Source organism: Neophocaena asiaeorientalis, unplaced genomic scaffold (assembly GCF_003031525.2).
Source record: "Neophocaena asiaeorientalis asiaeorientalis breed wild unplaced genomic scaffold, Neophocaena_asiaeorientalis_V1.1 scaffold40, whole genome shotgun sequence".
NCBI lineage: Eukaryota > Metazoa > Chordata > Mammalia > Artiodactyla > Phocoenidae > Neophocaena > Neophocaena asiaeorientalis.
Window position 1 is genome coordinate 15,716,450 of NW_020185335.1, and position 19,449 is coordinate 15,735,898.

Consider the following 19,449-nt stretch of genomic DNA (forward strand, 5'->3'; position numbering starts at 1 on the left):
GAGGGCCTTGCCCGAGGGGCTGCTGTTGGCAGCGTTTACACAGGTGGGGCGAGCGAGGCCTCGCTTTGGTGCCGCGAGCACGCGCCTGGCCGCGTATCCGGGTGGCTGTGCGCCTGAGCTCACCTTGCTGGGTGTTCTTTCAGGGGCCGCCAGGAAGAGCCAGGTGCTCTGCAAGGAGGAGCAGAAGGTGGTCGCGCTGCACGAGTCGGGCCACGCCCTGGTGGGCTGGCTGCTGGAGCACACGGAGGCCGTGGGGAAGGTGCGTGCGGCGGCCCGGGCACGGGCGGGGTGGCCGCGGCCGCCCGTGGGGCTGAGGATTGCCAGGGTCGCCGTCAGCTCTGGGACGTGCTGACGTCGTGACTCTGAGTTTAGAAAGCAGTGAGGCGAGCACACGTCGCGTATTTGGCAGGCGTACCGTCGTAACGCCCCCTCAGCTGTGTGCTTTCGTGACCGGGGGTCCCTGAACGGCCCCTGCGGACGGTGCCCGCGTTTGGGGCGTGGGTGCCCCGTGTGGAGGGTTGTAACTGTGCCCTCCACGTAGGCCTGAGCCGGGGGCTTGGTCCCCCCGGCTGAGGAGGAGCCGCCTTGCTCCTTGTTCCGTGACCCCCGAAGACGGGGCTGTGCGGCAGCTGCAGCCCGCGTGTGGCGTTTCCCCGGGGGTGACGGCTGCAGCAGCACGTTGCCAGTCGGGCGTCGTCGGCCGGTGTCCTGCCGCTCAGGCCGGTCCCCGCTGTGTCCTGGGCAGAGTGCTGTGGCGAAGGCCTGTGCAGGAGCTGCCCGCCGAGAAGACCCAGTGATCAAGATAACTGTTTCCATGCAGTATCTCAAAAAACTAACATGGGAAAGCCCATGGTGAAGTAAATACCCTAATTTAAAATGGCCTGTTCTTAGGGTTTTCCATTCGACGACAGAGTCAGGCAGACTAGTCGTGCCGAGAAAGCCCCTTGCCCACGCTCGGCACTCCGCCAGGCGAGGTGGGGACGTGTCCTCCTCGGAGCCTCAGGGTGGCCTCCTGCTGCCAGAACCCTGCCCCGCGGGCTCAGCAGGCGTGGGCTGTGGGTGGGAGCATGGGCAGCGCGGGGCCCTCGGCGGGTCGTCCCGTCCTCGTCCCCTTTCCTTCCCTCGCGGACGCGTGGTTGTATGCAGCTGCCTCACGCCCCAACGGGGGGGGGGGGCCCTTCTCCGTGACGCTGTTACAAACATGGGGCAGGCACACTTGCTCCCTGCTGTGAACCCTCTGGTTGAAGAGGGTCTTACTGCACCCCCCAATCTCTGAGGCCTACGTCCTGCCCACTACCTGGGGCCACCTCTGTTCTGCAGGTGTCCATCGCGCCGCGGACCAATGCAGCCCTGGGCTTCACTCAGATTCTCCCAAGAGACCAGCACCTCTTCACCAGGGAGCAGCTGTTTGAGAGGATGTGCATGGCCCTCGGCGGCCGTGCGTCCGAGTCCATCTCCTTCAACAGGGTCACTTCCGGTGAGGGGCTAGCGCCCACACGACTTCCACAGCCTGCAGCCGTTCTGCGTGAGGGGTGGTGAATCCGATGGAGGGGTCTGAGTAGCAGGTGCAAATGCAGTTTTGAATTTCATTAAGTGTTTCTAAAAGATGAGCTGTGGTCAAAGGAGGTTTGGAACTAAGCAAGACTTTCTAGATGATTTAGTTGTTACAAAAGCTTTTCCCGGGCTTCCCTGGTGACGCAGTGGTTGAGAGTCCGCCTGCCGATGCAGGGGACGCGGGTTCGTGCCCCGGTCCGGGAAGATCCCACATTGCCGCGGAGCGGCTGGGCCCGTGAGCCATGACCGCTGAGCCTGCGCATCCGGAGCCTGTGCTCCGCAACGGGAGAGGCCACAACAGTGAGAGGCCCACACAACGGAAAAAAAAAAAAAAAAGGCTTTTCCCCACGTGCAGACTGTAAGCGGAGCTAGGTGGTCTCGCTGGGCCGTCAGGATGTGGAGGAGGTTCTGGGAGACTCGGGGCCCCACGGACCTGGATGTTGCCAGGTCACTGCCGGCGCCATGAATCCAGAGATGCATCCCGAGGAGTTGTTTTTGGTTTTTTTGTTTTTTTTTTGCGGAAGCCCCTGAGGAGTTGTTTTTTAAAGAAAAGAGCATTTTTTTAAGTTTTAAGGACCAGTGACAGGATACAGTTGTCCCCGGGTACCCTCCTCTGCTCTCAGGGGTCGGCAGGGCCCCGGGTGCCTCGACCTACACCTCCAGGAAAGAACCCCCTTTTCTGACCCCTCACTCCAGCGGCGCAGGACGACCTGAGGAAGGTCACGCGCATCGCCTACTCCATGGTGAAGCAGTTCGGGATGGCGCCTGGCATCGGGCCTATCTCCTTCCCTGAGGCCCAGGACGGCATCCCAGGCGTCGGACGGCGTCCCTTCAGCCAGGGCCTCCAGCAGATGATGGACCATGTGAGTCCCCCCTGGTCCCGAGCTGCATGCGGGTGGGAGACAGGCCTCGTGTGTGCTGGCTGTGTGCCCAGAAGAGTTGTGCAAGGGCCTGCTGGCGCCCAGTGGGACCGTAGACAACACAGGACTGTGAGGGACGTCAAATAAGTATATGTCTCCAGTGACGGAGCCAGCACCCGTGAGCCCTGCAGCTGCCCACGGTAGATGACCGCAGTGTCGCTGGCACGTAGGCAGCCGTGGGCGTGGAGGACAGATGTGGGTCCGGGGCTCCAGAAGCTGGCGGGCTGTCTGCTGGGCAGGCCCCTTGAACAGGGCATTCCCGGGGCTGGGGTGGGGGCAGGAGGCCCTTGACAGCCTTGCTCTCCTGTTCGTTGTAAGACACGAAAGGCCGCGTTCCTGAACCTGTGTTTCTTCTGTGTACCTTAGCGCCAGGGCCGGGCCGCAGGGGACCCCGCGCGTGGTGGCCAGCCGCCCTGGCCCATCACAGACTCTTCTCTTCCTTTTGCAGGAAGCGAGGCTGCTGGTGGCCGCAGCCTACAGGCACACTGAGAAGGTGCTTCGGGACAACCTGGACAAGCTGCAGGCGGTGAGCCCCCGCCGCCCCCCGGGCCCTGTGCCTGCCTGTCCCGCCAGGAGCCTGGGCCTGCCGTCACTGCCCTGCTGACGCAGCCGCTCACCCCTCCCGTGCACAGCACTCCAGAAAACGACATAACCAGCGAGGCCCACCCACCTCAACTGAACGTAGCACCTTTTGTACCTCGTTTAGCTTTGTATCATTGAACCTCTCAGGCCAGTTCCTTCAGAGGAGACGGAGGGACATCGCCAACCCTCCTGGGCCGTTACCCAGTTTCAGCCAGTAGTGGGGTCTGGTCGACGCTGTGTAGTCCTTTTCCAGCTCTTACACTTCTCCTGGAACTTTTAAACTAAATTCTAAAGCTTAGCATAGTTGTAGGTGCCCATGGAAGCACCAGATATAGCACAGAGCCCTCTGCCCCCAGCTGGTCCCCTCGTGTTAACATCTCCCATCAGTGGGGCGCGTTCCCCACAACACAGTGACCAGCCGACGCGGACACAGCGGCGTTAACCGCAGTCCACGCTTCAGCCGCCTCGCGCAGCGCTTACCCCGCCTTCCGGTCGGTCGTCACTTCCGTCAGGCCCTCCTGGCTGGCACGGCTCCCACCTGTTGCTCATGGCAGTGCAGGAGGGCTGGGCTGGTGTGTGTGCAACGTCCCCCAGTTGGGCTCTGTCTGGTGTCCTCATCGCCAGCCTGAGCTGTTGGGTTTGGAGGCAACCGCAGAGGTGAAGCTTCCATGGACCCGGAGGGGGTGCAGCTCTCTGTGGACGGGCCGTCCTGTGAAGGACACTGTTCCTTCAGCGTGATGTTGTGGGCGTCGTGTTGTGGGGCCCCGAGAGCAGCAGCGCCTGCCCGCCGGGAGCCGTGCGGAACCCACCAGGACCGGCCCGCTGCCGTGCGGGGCTCCCGTGTGCGCTGGGACCTGCTCGCGCCATCCGGGCGTGCCTGGGCTGAGCACCATAGAGCTGGCCCCCGAGCGCCGCCTTCACAGCCGGCCCTCCCTGCCCGCGATTCTGCATCTGCGGGTCGTGGGTCTCATAGTCCTGCAGTCACGTTCACTGAAGAAATCCGCGTAGGAGCGGACCCGCACACTTCAAGCCCGTGTTGCCCAGGGCCAGCTGTCGGAGCGGCCGGCGTGGGAGCGATGGGACCCCCTCAGCAGCGGGTGTGGTGGCTCTTCGTGGGCCCCTCTCCTGGTCCCATCGAGGCGGTCCTGCCCGCCAGCTCCACTGCCCGCATGCTGACGCTCACGCGTGTTTGTGAAAGAAGTTGAAGTTGCCCCAAATAAACACGTTGGGAAGGGAAGTAGAAAGCTTAATGGGGCTGGCAGCTGGCCTTTTCTCCAAGGCGGAGTCAGGGAGCGGTTCTGCGCTCTCGGCCGCCCACCCGGCCGGCGGGTCCGGGGGCTGGGCCCTCCCTCCACCGTGCCCTGCTCTCAAAGGGCTCGGCTCTTGTCCGGGCGCTCGTCAGCCGCTCACACTGGCCTCTTGTTCTTGCAGCTGGCGAACGCCCTGCTGGAAAAGGAAGTGATCAACTACGAGGACATCGAGGCCCTCATCGGCCCGCCCCCCCATGGGCCCAAGAAGAGGATTGCGCCGCAGAGGTGGAGCGACGCCCAGAGGGAGAAGCGGGAGGCGGGGGAGGCGGAGGCGGCCGGCAGCAGCCCCTGCAGGGGGAGGAGCAGTCCTGGCCCTGATAGCTGGACCACCTTGCTGGCCGCCCGAGACGGTCCCTCCTCTCAGCCCTTGCAGGTCTCAGCTCAAGGCCCCTGAGATCTATTTATTGACTTCCCTGCCCGGGACAAGTAAATGTCTCTGCAGAGACGCACGGTTTCCTTCGTGTTTGTGGGTCGTTCTCGCCTGTGGGAGGGTCACCGGTGCGCACGGAGCGCCCCATCTTGTGGGGGCCCTGAACAGCCAGCTCGTGGCGCAGGGCCTGGGCCGGGCTCCTCCCGGCTCCTGAGGCTTGGTCAGGACGCTCCGGGCTCCGCCGTGACAGGGCCTCCAAGCCCCTCATTGCTTGTCCTCCGCGGGGCCCTGTCCTGGGCTCGCTAATCAGTGGTCACAGGGACAGGCACTGGGCCTGGAGGAGTGAAGCCCCGTCACCTGCTGCCGCGTGGAAGGGTGCACACAAGGGGCACTGGGGGGACACCTGGGAACTGTGACCACTAATAAATGCTGTGGATGGAGGCCTCTGTTTCCTGCGTGGTCAGCTCTGCCCCGAGGGCCGTCCTGGGTCACGGATACTATATTCACAGGGTGTGATGTCAGCTGTGAGGTGACCAGTTGGGACCCCTCTCTCTTGTAGTACTGTGGGAGGGAGGGTGTGGGACAGACAGACGGGTTGCAGTCGGCCCCCCGAGTCCCCGGCGGTGTGACCCACTTGGGGGCTCCCACCTGCTCCTCGTTGCTTCCACCTCCCCTGTGCATCGGCGCCCCGAGGAAGCTCATGGGGGCGAGCAGCCCAAGAGATGCTTCACCATCTGCCCCAGTTCCCCAGGTTCCTTCCCAAAGATCGGCCGAGGGTTCAGAGGGTGAGGCTGGCGTCTTCGCCATGGGGCGGCCTCTGTAATCTCACACGGATGTGGCTGTGCTCAGCCCCTCGTAGTTTACCATTAAAATGGCCCACGTCTGGTGACGCTTAGCCAGGAATAGGATGGAAGTGGCGTGAAGCGGGCTGCCTTGCTATAGTGGAGGAAGGTGCAGCCTGGCTTCCCAGGGCTGGCCAGCGAGTGGGCTCACGGCCGCCCAGCAGGGAGGGCTGCGGGGACGGTGCTCTGATGGATAGAAGGGAGTTGTCCTAGGTGACGTGACCTCCCGGTCCTCAGGCATGGCACCCGCAGGGCGCACTGGGCACAGGGCCTGTGCACCTCTGCTGCCTCTCGCGCCTCCCTTACAGGGCTCTCGGAGGTGAAGGGGATTCTCCCAATAGCAGCTCGTGGTCCCCTGGAGCAGCCAGACCGCACTGGGCAACCTGCCCCTGCCCAGCAGAGCGGGTACATCGTGGCCTGACGGTAAATGTACATTTAATACGATCAGAGCCCCAGAAGACCGGTAAAGACTATTAGATGAAGTAACTTAGAGTTCTTACATCATCATACAAGTTGTTCTCCACTCTCGTCCATGCTCATATAAACATGTTTTTTTATTTTTTTGTTGAGGTACTGCATATTTGTTTCAGGTGTACAACACAATGATTCCTATTTGTTTGTATTGTGCCGTGATCACCACGGTCAGTCAGTTAACACTGGTCACCACACATACTTACGGAAGCTTTTTTTTTGTGATGAGAACTTTAAAGATCCACTCTCTTGGGACTTCCCTGGTGGTGCAGTGGTTGAGGGTCCACCTGCCAAAGCAGGGGACACGGATTCGGTCCCTGGTCCAGGAAGATCCCACATGCCGCGGAGCAGCCAGGCCCATGTGCCACAACTGCTGAGCCCAAGTGCCGCAACTACTGAGGCCTGTGCGCCTGCAGCCCGTGCTCCGCAGCAGGAGAGGCCACTGCAATGAAAGGGCCTCGTACCGTGGCGAGGAGGGGCCCCTGCTCACCTCAGTTGGAGAGGGCCCGCGCACAGCAGCGAGGACCCAACACAGCCAAAGATAAATAGATAATTTAAAAAGATCCACTCTTAGCAACTTTCAGATAAGATATTTGTGATTATAATAACGTACTTCCAGGTGCTCACTTACATTAGGTGTCCCTCATATTACAGGACTCTCTCAGCCTCTATCAGGTTTACGTGCTGGCCGCGACTTTGGTAAGTTGAGAGGCCAGGTGGTTGAGTTCTGTGATGAAACACCGTAAAATTATCCTGTCCTTGCTGAGTTGTTCGGCTCCTGCTTTTCCTAATTCAACCAGCAGCCCATATTTATGACAGCGTGCTAATTTTTGCAAAGTGCTCTAGGAACATGACTTTTGTGTGTGTCAAAACACAAGAAAAACACGTTGCCGCTGTGAGATTAATTTTTTTATCAACTAATTGAAAGCACACAGTCCTAACCGCTGGACCGCCAGGGAATTCCCTAAGATTAATTTTACAAATCAAGACTGTGTGTCAGGGACTTTCCTGGTGGTCCAATGGCTAAGACTTGGTGCTCCCAATGCAGGGGGCCTAGGTTCAATCCCCAGTCAGGGAACTAGATCCCACATGCTGCGACTGAGAATTCACATGCCACAACTAAAGATGCCACGTGCCACAGCTAAGACCTGGTGCTGTCAAATAAATAAAGACTGTGTGTCAGAGGGCTCCAGGAGCTAGTGTTGACTATCTTTGGAGGGGGCCAGTCAGGTGTAGGTGTGGGGCAAGCAATTGGGGCACAATTAAAAGGAAATTCTGGGAGGCTGTGCATACCCCACCCCTCCAGGGCTCTCCTCCAGGAACCCTGACCCCAGTGAGTGCTAAGTCCAGCGGCATTAGCCAGTCCTTTCAGTGGCCCTTGCAGGCCCAAGCCCGGGACAAAAGCCCCTTGGCAGAGTTGTGCCGTGGAGTTCTGTGGCAGGGAGGCAGGGGCTGTCCCTCTAGCTGAAGACTTCTTTATTTTTAATTTATTTTTGGCTCCATTGGGTCCTTGTCGTTGGGTCCTCATTGCTGCACGCGGGCTTTCTCTAGTTGTGGTGAGCGGGGGCTACTCTTCATTGCGGTGCACAGGCTTCTCATTGCAGTGGCTTTTCTTGTTGCGGAGCATGGGCTCTAGGTATGCGGGCTCAGTAGTTGTGGCTCGTGGGCTGTAGAGCACAGGCTCAGTAGTTGTGGCGCACAGGGGATCTTCCCAGACCAGGGATCGAACCCGTGTCCCCTGCATTGGCAGGCGGACTCTTAACCACTGTACCACCATAGAAGTCCCTAGCTGAAGACTTTTAAAACCCTGAGCCAACAAGTCTGTGTGTCAAGAAGGATGCCTACATAACAGTTCACTTCTTTCATCTTCCCAGCTGGGAAACAGCTCTCAGCAGAACATCACATGGGAACTTCGGGCCTTGCTAATTCTGCATTTCCCCAAGGATGTAAGTATGGACCATTCAGGTGTCGAAAAACTGTGTTGCCGGGTTGTGTGCAGCAGACCGAGGTCCTCGAACTGCAGCTTCAGCTTCTTACCACTAACTCCAGACTTCAAACCCTCCCCCGGTACCCCGGGCAGCACCCTATGAGCAGACAGAGCTGCATGAGTCTGTGGGTCTGAAAGGGGGGATGGGGACAGGAATGTGTTTGAGATTAGAAAATAGCAAGGTATCCTGGTCCATGGTGGGATTACTGAAAGGCGTCTGAGATAGACATGGGAGGTGTGGGCTAACGTCTGTGTCCGAAGAAATACGTCCCAGGCCAAGGCAACCGGGTATTCAACAGACATCTCCTCCAGGGCCTCTCTGCTGCAGTTAGGCTGCCAGGTGGAGTGAGTGTGGGTTCAGTTCCAATGGACAAAGTGACTTGCAAGGCAGATGATGACCCCTCGCTCTCCCCCGCTCCCTTCTCGCCTGCACTGCCTTCCCTTCCCTGTCACCTGGAAGCAGAGCTGTGTAACCTTGACTTACCATGCACCGGGCACTGCGCTGTGTTCTGTGTCCTAACAGCAGCTCCTCCCATTTCACACCAATAACTTGCCCAAAGTCTCAAAACTAGTACAAAGATTTTATACTAGCTAACTCCACAGCCACTTAACTGTGGGTCACTGACCTTCCAGTTTAGCCGTCTGTGTCTGTGAAAGGATGCAGAGATTTTTTTCTTTTAATTTTTGGCTGCATTGGGTCTTCATTGCTGTGCGTGGGTTTTCCTCTAGTTGTGGCGAGCAGGGGCCATCTTCATTGCAGTGCGGGGGCTTCTCATTGCGGTGGCTTCTCTTGTTGCGGAGCACGGGCTATAGGTGCATGGGCTTCAGTAGTTGTGGTGCACGGGCTTAGGTGCTCCGTGGCATGTGGGATCCTCCCGGGCCAGGGCTTGAACCCGTGTCCCCTGCATTGGGAGGCAGATTCTTAGCCACTGAGCTAACAGGGAAGTCCCAATGCTAATTTCTTAGCTTTGCCAACCTTACCATTGCTACGTAGGATGTTAAGAGGACCTGGGTGGATAATATAATGGAACTCTCTGTACTACTTTTGCAACTTTGCTGTGTATCTAAAAGTATTCCAAAATAAAAATTTATGACCCTAACTTCACAGATAAACACCACTTCCGAGTTTACCGAAAAGTGCTTTCTTGCATTTGCTAACAACTGTCGGCCAAGCAGGACTGACACAGCCCTTGCGTCAGAGCTGAGCAGGTACCTATTAGGTGGCAGGGCTCCAACCTTCCACACAGCCTTGGCACTTACGTGTTAAAAATCCTCCTTTGCCCTTTCACATGTTCTGGGCTCCCCAACCATAACCCTGTAATTCCTCAATGAGTCCCTGATTTTTCTAATACCCGGGGGGGTCTCAGTAGGGCAGAAAGCTATCAGCATTAGTATCAGCTACCTGTTAACTCAGTGTAGGACACAGGACTCCAAATTTATTTTGTCATGAAATTCATAAAACGTTGATTAGGTTTCAGGGGAGGAACCTTGGTGACTGGGGTGAGGCTGGGAACGTAAAGGGGTTGCTGGGTGTCAAGGCTTAAGATGGCAGGATGTGTTGGCGTCGTCCCAAGCTGTCCCGGGAACTGGAGGCGCCACAGCCCAGGTGGCCTGGCTACTTGGTGTTTTCACGACGCTCAGCTGCGTGGGTGGCAGTGTGCACAGCGGAGCGTGGGACAGCCGCGACCCGCCACGCGGTTCTTAGTTCCACACTCGCTGCCGGGTACTCGCCACCAACGGCCCGACCGCAGACCTCTGTGCGACACGCGCAGGGCGCTCTGGAAGGCCCGCTCCTAAGTGTGCGCTCCGCCCACAGGGAGGGCAAGCAGGCTCCACGTGGTGGCCGGGGCCGCAGACCAGGACGCGGAGGGCGAGGCCTACCGTGGTGCACAAGCAGGCCGGCCGGCCGGCCCAGGCTTCGCGGGACCCAGACCGTCCGCGGGCCGGGGGCGCGGGCGTTGCCGGGTACGGGGGCGCGGGACTCCCGTAGCACGGAAAACGCGGCGCCATGTTTGTCCGTGCAGCTGGGCCGGCGGGGGGGGGGGGGTGGGGGGGCCTTTACGTCACTCGGCGGCCCTGGCTCTGGTTGGTCAGAACGCTCCGTCGCTTCTGATTGGCCGGGCCCAGTACCATCCCAGGGTGCTCTGCGGTCCCCTTTCTTTTCCGCGTCCGTGAACCCGCGGAGGAGGTGAGTACACCCGAGCGTGGCGCTATCGCCGCTATCCGACACCATCCGGCCCCATCTATCGTTCCTGGGGTCCCGCCCGCCGCCGTCGGCGTCGGGCCGTGGCCCGGGCTCTGTGCGCGCGCCGGCGTGCCACCGCGCCCGGGCCCTAATTCGCTCCGCGTCCTCCCTGCTCCCCAGGCCAGTCGGCCTCAGCCATGGCGCCCAGCCGGAATGGCATGATCCTGAAGCCCCACTTCCACAAGGACTGGCAGCGGCGCGTGGCGACGTGGTTCAACCAGCCGGCGCGCAAGATACGCAGGTGAGCCGCCCCGAGGCGAGCGCGCCCCTTTCTCTCCCCGCGCGCGGAGGGCGGCCGGGACTCGCGCTCGGGGCGGCCGGTGACCGCCGCTTGGCTTCTGTCTGCGCAGACGCAAGGCCCGGCAGGCCAAGGCGCGCCGCATTGCCCCGCGCCCCGCGTCCGGCCCGCTCCGGCCGGTGGTGAGATGCCCCACGGTCAGGTACCACACCAAGGTGCGCGCCGGCAGGGGCTTCAGCCTGGAGGAGCTGAGGGTGAGTGTCGCCAGCACGCGTCCTGAGTCCCACGGGTTGTCCCTCGTGGCCCACAGCCAAGTGATGACATTCTCCGGAATCGCTGCACCGCTGTGATGAAAGTGTGCTTGAACCCTTTTCCATCTGACGGCTGGGCTTTCCCGGCAGCGGGTGGGGACCGGGGAGCCCTCGGGTCTTCATCTGTGTCTGTCTCGGGGCAGGTGGCCGGCATCCACAAAAAGGTGGCCCGGACCATTGGGATCTCGGTGGACCCGAGGCGGCGGAACAAGTGCACGGAGTCCCTGCAGGCGAACGTGCAGCGGCTCAAGGAGTACCGCTCCAAGCTCATCCTCTTCCCCAGGAAGCCCTCGGCCCCCAAGAAGGGAGACAGCTCTGTGAGTACCGGGCTCCCTCTGTGCCCAGCCTGGTGAGGGCGTGGAGGTCTCAATGGGGGTTTAGCTGCCTTGAGAAGAACACATATTTGTCTGTAGCTTTTTATCATCCAAAACTGGGTCTTCATGCAGGGTAGTAGAGGGTTGGTGGGTACCTAGAAGAAAGCCTTTGCGAATCCACAAAGTAATTGTTAGGACTGCCGAGATTCACCGTGGGCAAGAGCTGTGGGACTTGGAGCCAGCTGTCGTGGAATTGGGAAAGTGTTTTTCCGGTTACTGACCTTTGTGTGAAGTTAACAGTCCATCCGTATGGGCTCCTGAGAGTTGTTCTACGTGTGTCTCTGCTGCACACGTGGTTGGCGCTTTTTCATGTGCCTGTGCCTGCCATCGGCTAGACGGACAGGGATCCATTGGCAGACACCCAGCCAGGGGTTACAGGCTTGGGCAGATGAGCTGAACCCACCTAACTCCCTTCTCACTGCACACAGGCTGAAGAGCTCAAATTGGCCACCCAGCTGACCGGACCAGTCATGCCGATACGGAACGTAAGTGGGCATGTTGGGAGGGAGCAACTGAACGACGGGGCGGGGGTTGGGTTGGAGGGAGTCGGCCTGGCATCTGGGGCCCATGTTGAGATTTACAAGTTTGTGGAAAGGACCTTCCTTCCACCCTGGAGAGAGTCTCCTGCATCTTAACAGATGGACTCTTTGAGGGAAGCTTTGTGGACCCTTACTTGTCACCACTCCCTCTGTTGGGTCCTTTTTCTCTTCTATTTGGAAAGGCCAGGCTGTAGGCAACCCTGGGTGTTTGGTGATCCTGTAACCTGAGTGGCAATTGACCAGGCCCTTGAGGCTCCTGCGAGTGGGGCGTGGGCCTGAGCCTCCCCTTCTCCAGGTCCTGTACAAACACAGTGCCCCGCCCACCCTTCACATGACTTGGGGTTGTTTTAAATCCACAGGGGATTGTTACAATCTTTTGGTGGCCTCCCCTGTAGCCTTTCTTGGGTGGGCAGATGCCCCTCCAAGGCCTCTCAGTTTGCTGACAGCTGCTCCTGGGCCTGTGCTCCCTTTCAGGTCTACAAGAAGGAGAAAGCCAGAGTCATCACAGAGGAAGAGAAGAACTTCAAGGCGTTCGCCAGTCTCCGCATGGCCCGTGCCAACGCCCGGCTTTTTGGCATCCGGGCAAAAAGGGCCAAGGAAGCTGCGGAACAGGATGTCGAAAAGAAAAAATAAAGTGCTGTTGGCAACTTGTGATAAGCCTGCAGTGTCCATGTGACCTTCGTTGTGTAAGGAACTGGGCCCTGGGGAGCCGCCTCCTTGAGGGGAACCTGGAGCACATCCTTGTCCCTCGTCGCAGCAGGCCTGCTGTGAGGGGAGCAGGTTCGGGGCCTGGGAGGCAGGTGCTTAGTGAGTTTCCTTGTCGGAACCCTCCACCCCTGCAGGAGCTGTGCGTTCGGTACCAACTACCTCAGGCAATTTGGAGGACTATTAAACCACTGTTCTCATCTCTAAAGCTAACAGTTGATAAGGTACTTATTTGACGTCCATGCTCACTTTGTGTATTTGGAAGTCATGAGCCATAGAAAGGTCCGCTGGTGTGGAGGCCTGGGGGTTGGAGCCTGATGAGCCATCTGTGAGAGAGGGTACATGGGGCGCTGCCTCTGGACAGCCTGGAGACACTGGTTCATTTGCTTTGTGCTCAGAGACATGGCAAGGAGTTAAGCTACCCGAGGGCAGGGTAGCTGCCCGTCTGCTGGAGCCCTGGCTGAGGTGCTCACAGGCTGGGGGGCAGAGAGGCCTCTGGCTGGGTGTGCGGGGCTGGGGTCTACTGTGCCAGTGTCCATCTGGGCAGAACTGTTTGTGGGTTGTAGGTGCACCTCCTGGACGGATAACCAAAGTACGTGTGCTGGTGTCACCCGCAGTGCCTGCAGTGGCCGCCAGGGAGTGCTGGGGCATTTGTAGGAGACTAGCGTCGGTCTGGGTAGTTACAAATAATTTTTGTTTAATATTCAAGTTACATGGTATTTTTTATTTTGGAGGGAAGGTATACATCACTGCATTTTAACCCATGGGAGTGTCACTCCTCCAGAGTGAATTTTAATTTGATTTTGTATCCTGTAGTTGCTTTGTTAAAATGTAGATAATTGTGATATTTTTCTAAAAAATTGAAATTCTAATTCCCAGTTGATTCAAGTTGTTGTAGTTTACAGGGAAACCATAGTCATTTTAGGTTATTTAGGTTTTTTTCCCACTTGACTTAACTTAGTTCAAGCCAAAGAGTAGACTAAGGGGCAGCTGTGCAAAGGGCGAGCAGTCCTCTTTCCTCGATGCCTCGCGTAGGTGGCTGCACTTGCCATTTTTTTCCTTGTATGTTTTCTGGGCGTTACAGGAGGAAAATACAGTCTTTGCGTCACAGAAGGTCCAGAGGAAAGGAGAGGCAACGACCTCCCTTTCCTAACCGCAGCCTCTGTCCAGAGCAGTTCATGCCCAATTCCAGGAATTTCCCAGTGTCCTTGTTCTTTTTTGTTCCCTCAGCTAGAATCAGTTCTCAGTAGCTTAGAACCAGACCAGAGGAAACTGAATGAGCTGACCCGCTTCTGGCCCAGGGCCTGCCTGGCATGACCGTCCTGAGGACCTGGACGGTGGAAGCTGAGGATGGAGCAGGTGTGGGTGGGCCAGGGAAGGTAGAAAGCGATGTACGGGGAATTGTCTCAGAACAAATCGATGAAGAGAGAACGGGCACTCGTTCAAGTATTGAGTATCTGCTGTGGGCCAGGCACAGTCCCAGGCTGCAGGGACATGGCAGTAACCAAAACAAACTATCTTACCTTTGTGGAGATTTCTTTCTGAAAGATCTCTGGCTCTCACTGCAGCGTGTTGGGTGCGTGTCAACCTTGGGTAGCGGTGAGGACTGTTCAACAGGAGGACCATGGTCCAGGGCCTGGTGAAGGCCTGCAGCCCAGGAAGAGAGGGCTGGCCTGCCAGATTCATCTCTGGGCCCACCCTCCTGGGAACGGCTCAGAGCTTTCTCGGGGGTTACATCTGGGGAGCCTGAGGACCTGAGGGGCAGTGGGAAGGTGTGTGTTAGGCCTTGGTCCCCACCCTCCAACTGTGGGGCCTCAGCTAGGCTCCCCTCCTTTGTAAGCCCCAGTTGCACTGTGCTGGGGGACGAACTGATGAAACGGTGCTGCGTGGTAAGATCCTGCCCTTTTGAAAATTTCCCCAGGAAGGATGGTGCCTCCGGCAGAGGAGGTAAAGCTGGGTCACTGTTGAAAGGGACTGAGGGTGGAGGGGCTGGGCGCACCATGCAGGCGGCTCCTGCCAAGGGTATCCTCAGAGCCCCCAGATGAGCCAGGCACGAGTAAAACCAGGCCTTCCTCAGCTGGACCGCCCGCCCGGTGGACACTGCTGCCACCTGCCTCCCTGGCTGCACTGCCATCACCCCTCTGGGGGCTTTGGGCAGCTGTCCTCGTGGTCTCCCCCTCCTGCCCTGGCCCGAGGTCCCACCTTTGTGTCCTTGTCTGTGCGGTCCGTGAAGTGTGGGCTGACCCAGCAGCTTGTTTCTGCCTGAGTGGAACAGAAGTGAAGGATGGCGGGCTGAGGTTGGGTTACGAAAGATTTCACTCCCCCAGGGAAGCAGGCCACCATCCTGGGAGCAGCAGTATTGGGTGCCCAGGGCCAGCCCTGTGCAGAGTGGCTCCTGGTCAGGGGAACCCAGGAGGGGGACAGCCAGACTTGGACAGTGTCCCTTGTTCCATCTGGCCCTGGGCAGGTGTCCTGACTGTGGCTTCACAGGGGCTCAGGCGGCCCTGCCAACTTGGGAGGGGAGGGGTTGGTGCAGCAAAGCTGCAGAGACACCTGGGGCCTGGAGGGTCAAGGGAGGTGAGAGTACTGGGTTCTGGGTGGAGACGGGGGTCCAGGTGGAATCCCCCTGCTGAGTGAGTGACCTCACACAGGCCCTTGGACACGCCCTCCTCTCTAAGCCTGCCTGCTCATCCGTGGTGTGGGGATGGAGCAGGCCCTCTGTGGGGGCCAGAGGACTGCCTTTGTCTCAGGGAGGGAGGTGCCCAGGGGTCTGGGCAATGCCCCCCTGGGGTATCGCAGCAGCAGGTGGCGGGCGGGGCGAGGGGGAGGGGTTGTCTTCCCACAGCAGGGCCTGGAAGCAAGTCCTTCAAGACCACCCGAGGGCAGATGGGTGGGAGAGGGGGGACCCTGAGGGCTAGAGCCGGGGCACAGGGCCTCAGGGAGTGCTCAGCTGGACAGATCCCACCCCCACCCCGGGGGTCTGCTCACCCAGGGCTGCGGGTCTGCTCACCCAGGGCTGCTTGCAGGTGGACAGAACCGAGGTAGTCCGGAGCAGCCTGCATCCGGCCTTCTCCAAGGTCTTCACACTGGACGACTACTTTGAGGAGGTGCAGAAGCTGTGCTTTGAGGTCTACAACACCCACGGGCCCAGCAGCCTCAGCTGCCAGGATGATGACTTCTGGGGGGCATGGAGTGCACCTCGGGGCAGGTGGGCGCCCGTCCCCTTGGGAGGGAGAGGGAGGAGGGCAGCATGGAGACCTCAGCTGGTCCTGAGGGCCGGTGCGATGGCAGTGGTGGCCTGGGGACAGCGTGATTACACACAGACCATGTACCAGCTGCTCTGACTCCAAAGCTCCTTCTCTTAAAACATTTTTTACTTAAAAAAATGTAATTTTGAACTGGGTAATACGTTCATATGGGTCTAAATATAGAAAGTATAACAGGTACACCCTGGACCACGTATCTCCCTCGTGCCCCGTCCCCAGGTTCGTTACATCCTTCTGGAGAGATTTATTCTCAACTGAGCAAAGGAACGTAGTTTTTTCTCTGTAGATACACTTTTAAAAACACAAACGGCATATATACTGTTCTGCAGTTTGCTTTTTTTCACTTCCATGACATAAGGGAGCCCTTCCCTCGTCTCTCCCCATGGCAGTGACCGGTCTGAGGTCCAGCTGCCACCCGAGGGACACTGCATGCTCTGGTGAGGTCGTTCCCAATTAGCTCTACCGTGGTCAGTGTAACGGGAGATCTTGCCACCAGCCCGACAGCTTAGCGCAGGCTCTGAGCCGAACACTCGCGTCACGTTAGATTCTCGTGAGTGCTCTGGGGTGCCTGTCTTTTATTGAGGTGTAATTTACATACGGTAAGATGTGTAGACCTTGAGGGTTGGGATCGATGGGCTTAGACAGTTTTATACACCTGACCATCACCCAGATCACACAGGACATTTTTGTCATCCAGCAGGTCCCCTGTTCCTCTCAATCCCCTCCCCCAATAGTTTTGCCTGTTCTAGAATTTCATGTCCATGAATCACACAGTGTGTTCTCATTTGTGTCCGACTCCTTTTACCCAGCGTGAAGCCTGTGTGTGACATCCCCATCGCTGCCTGGGTTGGAGCCGGCAGGGTAGAGCCTTCCATCAGTTAAGAGGACCAAGATTTAGGCAGGGCACAGCCCCACGTGAAGGAAGGCTTCTACCCAGTGTTGGCCTCTTACCTGCTCTCATGAGCGTGGAAGAGGACAACACACAGGGACACACATGCACGGACACACGTGTATCGGCATGCATGCACGGACAAACATGCATGCACATGTGGGTGCAGATCCATGGATACACAGATACATGTATGGACACACATCTGGACATACACGTAAACTTTAGGGAAAGGCCCCCCCAGGACTGCCAGATCTGTGGGGCCGTCAGGGGCGCTACCATCAGTGGCCAAAGGCTAGGACCTGGTCTTCAGGTTCCAGTGCTGCGCCCTTGAGCGAGTCCCTGACCTCTGCTTCCTCATATGGGAAACTGGGGCCGTGACAAAGCCACCTCCATGGGAGCTGCGGGGCTCACAGGAAGCATGGTCACTTGTCAAACCAGCTAAAGCAACTATCCCATGACTCAGGAGAGCCCAGAAGTGAGTCTGCAAATGGGAGAATCTGGGGGGCCTGGCACGTGGCCCTTTTTGGCCTCCGCTTCCCCCACCTGGGATGGGTTTCTCTTCTGCACAGAATGTTCCTGTGTGCTCTGAGCTGTTAGCCAGGTACCTCCTGAACCAGCTTGTCCGACAAGATCCTGTGGGGGGCAGGGCGAAGAGGGTCAGCACTGCCCTCACCCACCACGGCCACAGCTGAGGACTCGCTGGCCAGTGGAAGGGGGCAGTCCCCACACATACAAAGTACCTGGTCGTCCAGCAGCCATGAGGGTGGTCGTCCTCTATCTTGTTTGCAGACCAGTCTGAGCGCTGCTCCTGGTGAGCAGGTGTTGCTGGCTGCACACGGCATTCCCGGGTCAACTCTTAGCCCAGTCAGGGGCTTATAGGCCAATGAGGAATGCAGCCCCCGGGGAGATTGTTGAGAGGAGGGGAGGGCTGGGCAGGGGGCTGAGACCCCAGGGAGGGAGCAGCCTGGGGGTCCTGGATGGGGCTGGGAAGCCCCATGGCCGCTCACTCGCTCGCTGGCCTTGGGCTGTGGTAGGGGCTGCGCTGGTCCGTAGAGGGTGATGGGTTCCCAGGGCGCGGCTTCTGCTGCAGGTTGCACACACGCACTCACCAGCGTGACTCGGTGGTCTCCCTCTTCCCCGAGCCTCCCTTTCCTCACCTGATGCGTGGGCGGTGGGAGGGCCTAGGAGGTGGTGAGGTGTGCCGAGATGAGGGCCTGGTGGAGCGAGAGAGGGTTACTGGGCTGGCCGCTGCCAGGCGCCGAGGGCGTGGTGCCCTGGGGGGTCGGTTTGGGGAACCTGGCCACCGAGGGTGAGTGGGGGTGTTGGGAAGGAGACAGGGAGACCCAGGACGGGGTTAGGGTCCTCAGGGGAGCAGGTGCGTACCCCTCCCTGAGCCTCTGACTTCCAGATCGTGGCCCAGAAGGTGGTGACCCCAGCACTGTTGCTGAAGGTCAGCAGGAACGCCGGCAAGTCCCCCAGCATGGTGAGGCCTCGCCCCCTGCAGACCCCCGCCCATTCCTCGCCGAGGCCGGGGCGTCCGGACACCTCCCCGAGGCTGGGCTGCAGCTGGGCAGGGAAGGGTGGGGTCAGACCCCTCCTGACCAGCCGGGAGCCTTGGCGCTCTCTCCCTTCGCCCAGGTGATAGCCAGAGACATTTCTGGGAATAAAGGCCATGCGGAGCTCTCCCTCCGTGCCAGGAAGCTGGATGACAAGGTGAGGGGCGCCCCCCTGGAGCCCAGCTTTCCCTCCTGTCAGGAGGTGTAGACAGAGCTACACTGTGTCCACAGGGAGACAGGTGGCTGAGGAGTGGGACGCACTCAGAGCCGTGGGTGGGGCTGCCTGTGCAGGCGGTTGTGCTGCTGTCAGGGTCCTGTATGTATCGCTGCCATCAGCTCATCCTCAGCTCCCTGTGACGGGCACTCAGGGAGGTCCCTGTCCAGACAGTGGAGGAACTGGATCTGAACTCGGTTCTGGTCCTGCTGGCTTCTCACGTGAGGTAGGGGCACAGAGCAGGGGTCTGACCTGGCGTTGCCTGCTGCCTCCCCTGGACGGAGACTGAACCGGGGGTGGGGCAGGTGGGGGGCAGGGTGGGAACTGGGTGCTGGGCGCTGGGGAGCCAGGGACGCTCCAGAGGGGAGGCCGTTGCCCTCACAGCCAGGAGGTGGCAGAGCCTGGACCCCACCGCTTGCCAAGCACACCCTCTGCTCCTCCTGTAGGGCCTCTTCAGCAAGCCGGACCCCCTCCTGGAGCTGCACCGGATCAACGATGATCAGAGCAAGCAGCTGGTGTACAGGACGGAGGTGAGGGGTCCCTGGCCAGCACCCAGGGACAGCGTGAAAGGACGGGAAGGAGTCACCTCGGCCTTCCCTGCACCTCCCTGGCCCCCCACGGCTGTAACGTCTTGACCTCTGAAACCGCCATACCCCTTTGAACAGAGAGCGGCCAGGTAGGCATGGAGCCCCTGTCCTAGAATCAAGAATCCGGATTTGTTATCACTAACATCGGCAGGCGGACTCTCAACCACCGCGCCACCAGGGAAACCCCGGAAAGCGAGCGTTTCTTTCTGAGATAAATTAATTTGAGTAAAAAAAAGGCTATTTAAGGAAAAAGAAGTTCAGGTGGTCCAGGAATGTGGGGTGTTAGGAAGGTGGCTCTGGAAGGAACGAGCTTCGGAGATGCAGCTCTGGGCTCGCAGGGTCCTGCCCGGAGCGTGAGGCAGGGCCGCCTGAGCTGCCCCTCCCGGTCCGCAGGTGGTGAAGAACGACCTGAGCCGCACCTGGCAGCCTTTCAAGGTGTCTCTGAGCAGCCTGTGCAGATGTGAGGAGCCTCGGCCTCTGAAGGTG

The 19,449-nt window shown here is 59.1% G+C and overlaps 3 protein-coding genes and 1 non-coding gene across 4 annotated transcripts in view; all 4 read left to right on the forward strand.

Moving 5' to 3' along the window:
• SPG7 (SPG7 matrix AAA peptidase subunit, paraplegin) overlaps window positions 1–5,177 on the forward strand; it is a 30,961-nt gene extending 25,784 nt beyond the window's left edge. The window contains 6 exon segments of the mRNA XM_024735607.1: window positions 144–259; window positions 1,321–1,477; window positions 2,251–2,417; window positions 2,923–3,000; window positions 4,488–4,638; window positions 4,641–5,177. Coding sequence (XP_024591375.1) covers window positions 144–259; window positions 1,321–1,477; window positions 2,251–2,417; window positions 2,923–3,000; window positions 4,488–4,638; window positions 4,641–4,684 — 713 coding nt within the window. The 3' untranslated portion in view covers window positions 4,685–5,177.
• Window positions 5,178–10,154: 4,977 nt separating this feature from the next.
• RPL13 (ribosomal protein L13) lies at window positions 10,155–12,401 on the forward strand. Its single transcript, XM_024735808.1, has 6 exons — window positions 10,155–10,224; window positions 10,402–10,522; window positions 10,632–10,773; window positions 10,974–11,147; window positions 11,633–11,689; window positions 12,218–12,401. The coding sequence occupies exons 2-6, from the start codon at window positions 10,419–10,421 to the stop codon at window positions 12,374–12,376; spliced, it is 636 nt and encodes a 211-aa protein (XP_024591576.1). The 5' UTR covers window positions 10,155–10,224; window positions 10,402–10,418; the 3' UTR covers window positions 12,377–12,401.
• LOC112393545 (small nucleolar RNA MBII-202) lies at window positions 10,835–10,918 on the forward strand. Its single transcript, XR_003001943.1, has one exon. It is a non-coding gene; the product is annotated as a small nucleolar RNA MBII-202 (small nucleolar RNA).
• Window positions 12,402–14,374: 1,973 nt separating the features above from the next.
• CPNE7 (copine 7) overlaps window positions 14,375–19,449 on the forward strand; it is an 11,377-nt gene continuing 6,302 nt past the window's right edge. Inside the window, 7 exon segments of the mRNA XM_024735485.1 lie at window positions 14,375–14,395; window positions 15,463–15,656; window positions 16,524–16,575; window positions 18,015–18,089; window positions 18,245–18,319; window positions 18,823–18,906; window positions 19,357–19,446. Coding sequence (XP_024591253.1) covers window positions 14,375–14,395; window positions 15,463–15,656; window positions 16,524–16,575; window positions 18,015–18,089; window positions 18,245–18,319; window positions 18,823–18,906; window positions 19,357–19,446 — 591 coding nt within the window.

Coding starts and splice junctions, on each gene's coding strand:
- RPL13 (XM_024735808.1), top strand. CDS start 10,419: ATGGCGCCCAGCCGGAATGGCATGATCCTGAAGCCCCACTTCCACAAG. Junction 10,523..10,631: donor CCGGCGCGCAAGATACGCAG/GTGAGCCGCCCC, acceptor CTGTCTGCGCAG/ACGCAAGGCCCGGCAGGCCA. Junction 11,690..12,217: donor CAGTCATGCCGATACGGAAC/GTAAGTGGGCAT, acceptor GCTCCCTTTCAG/GTCTACAAGAAGGAGAAAGC.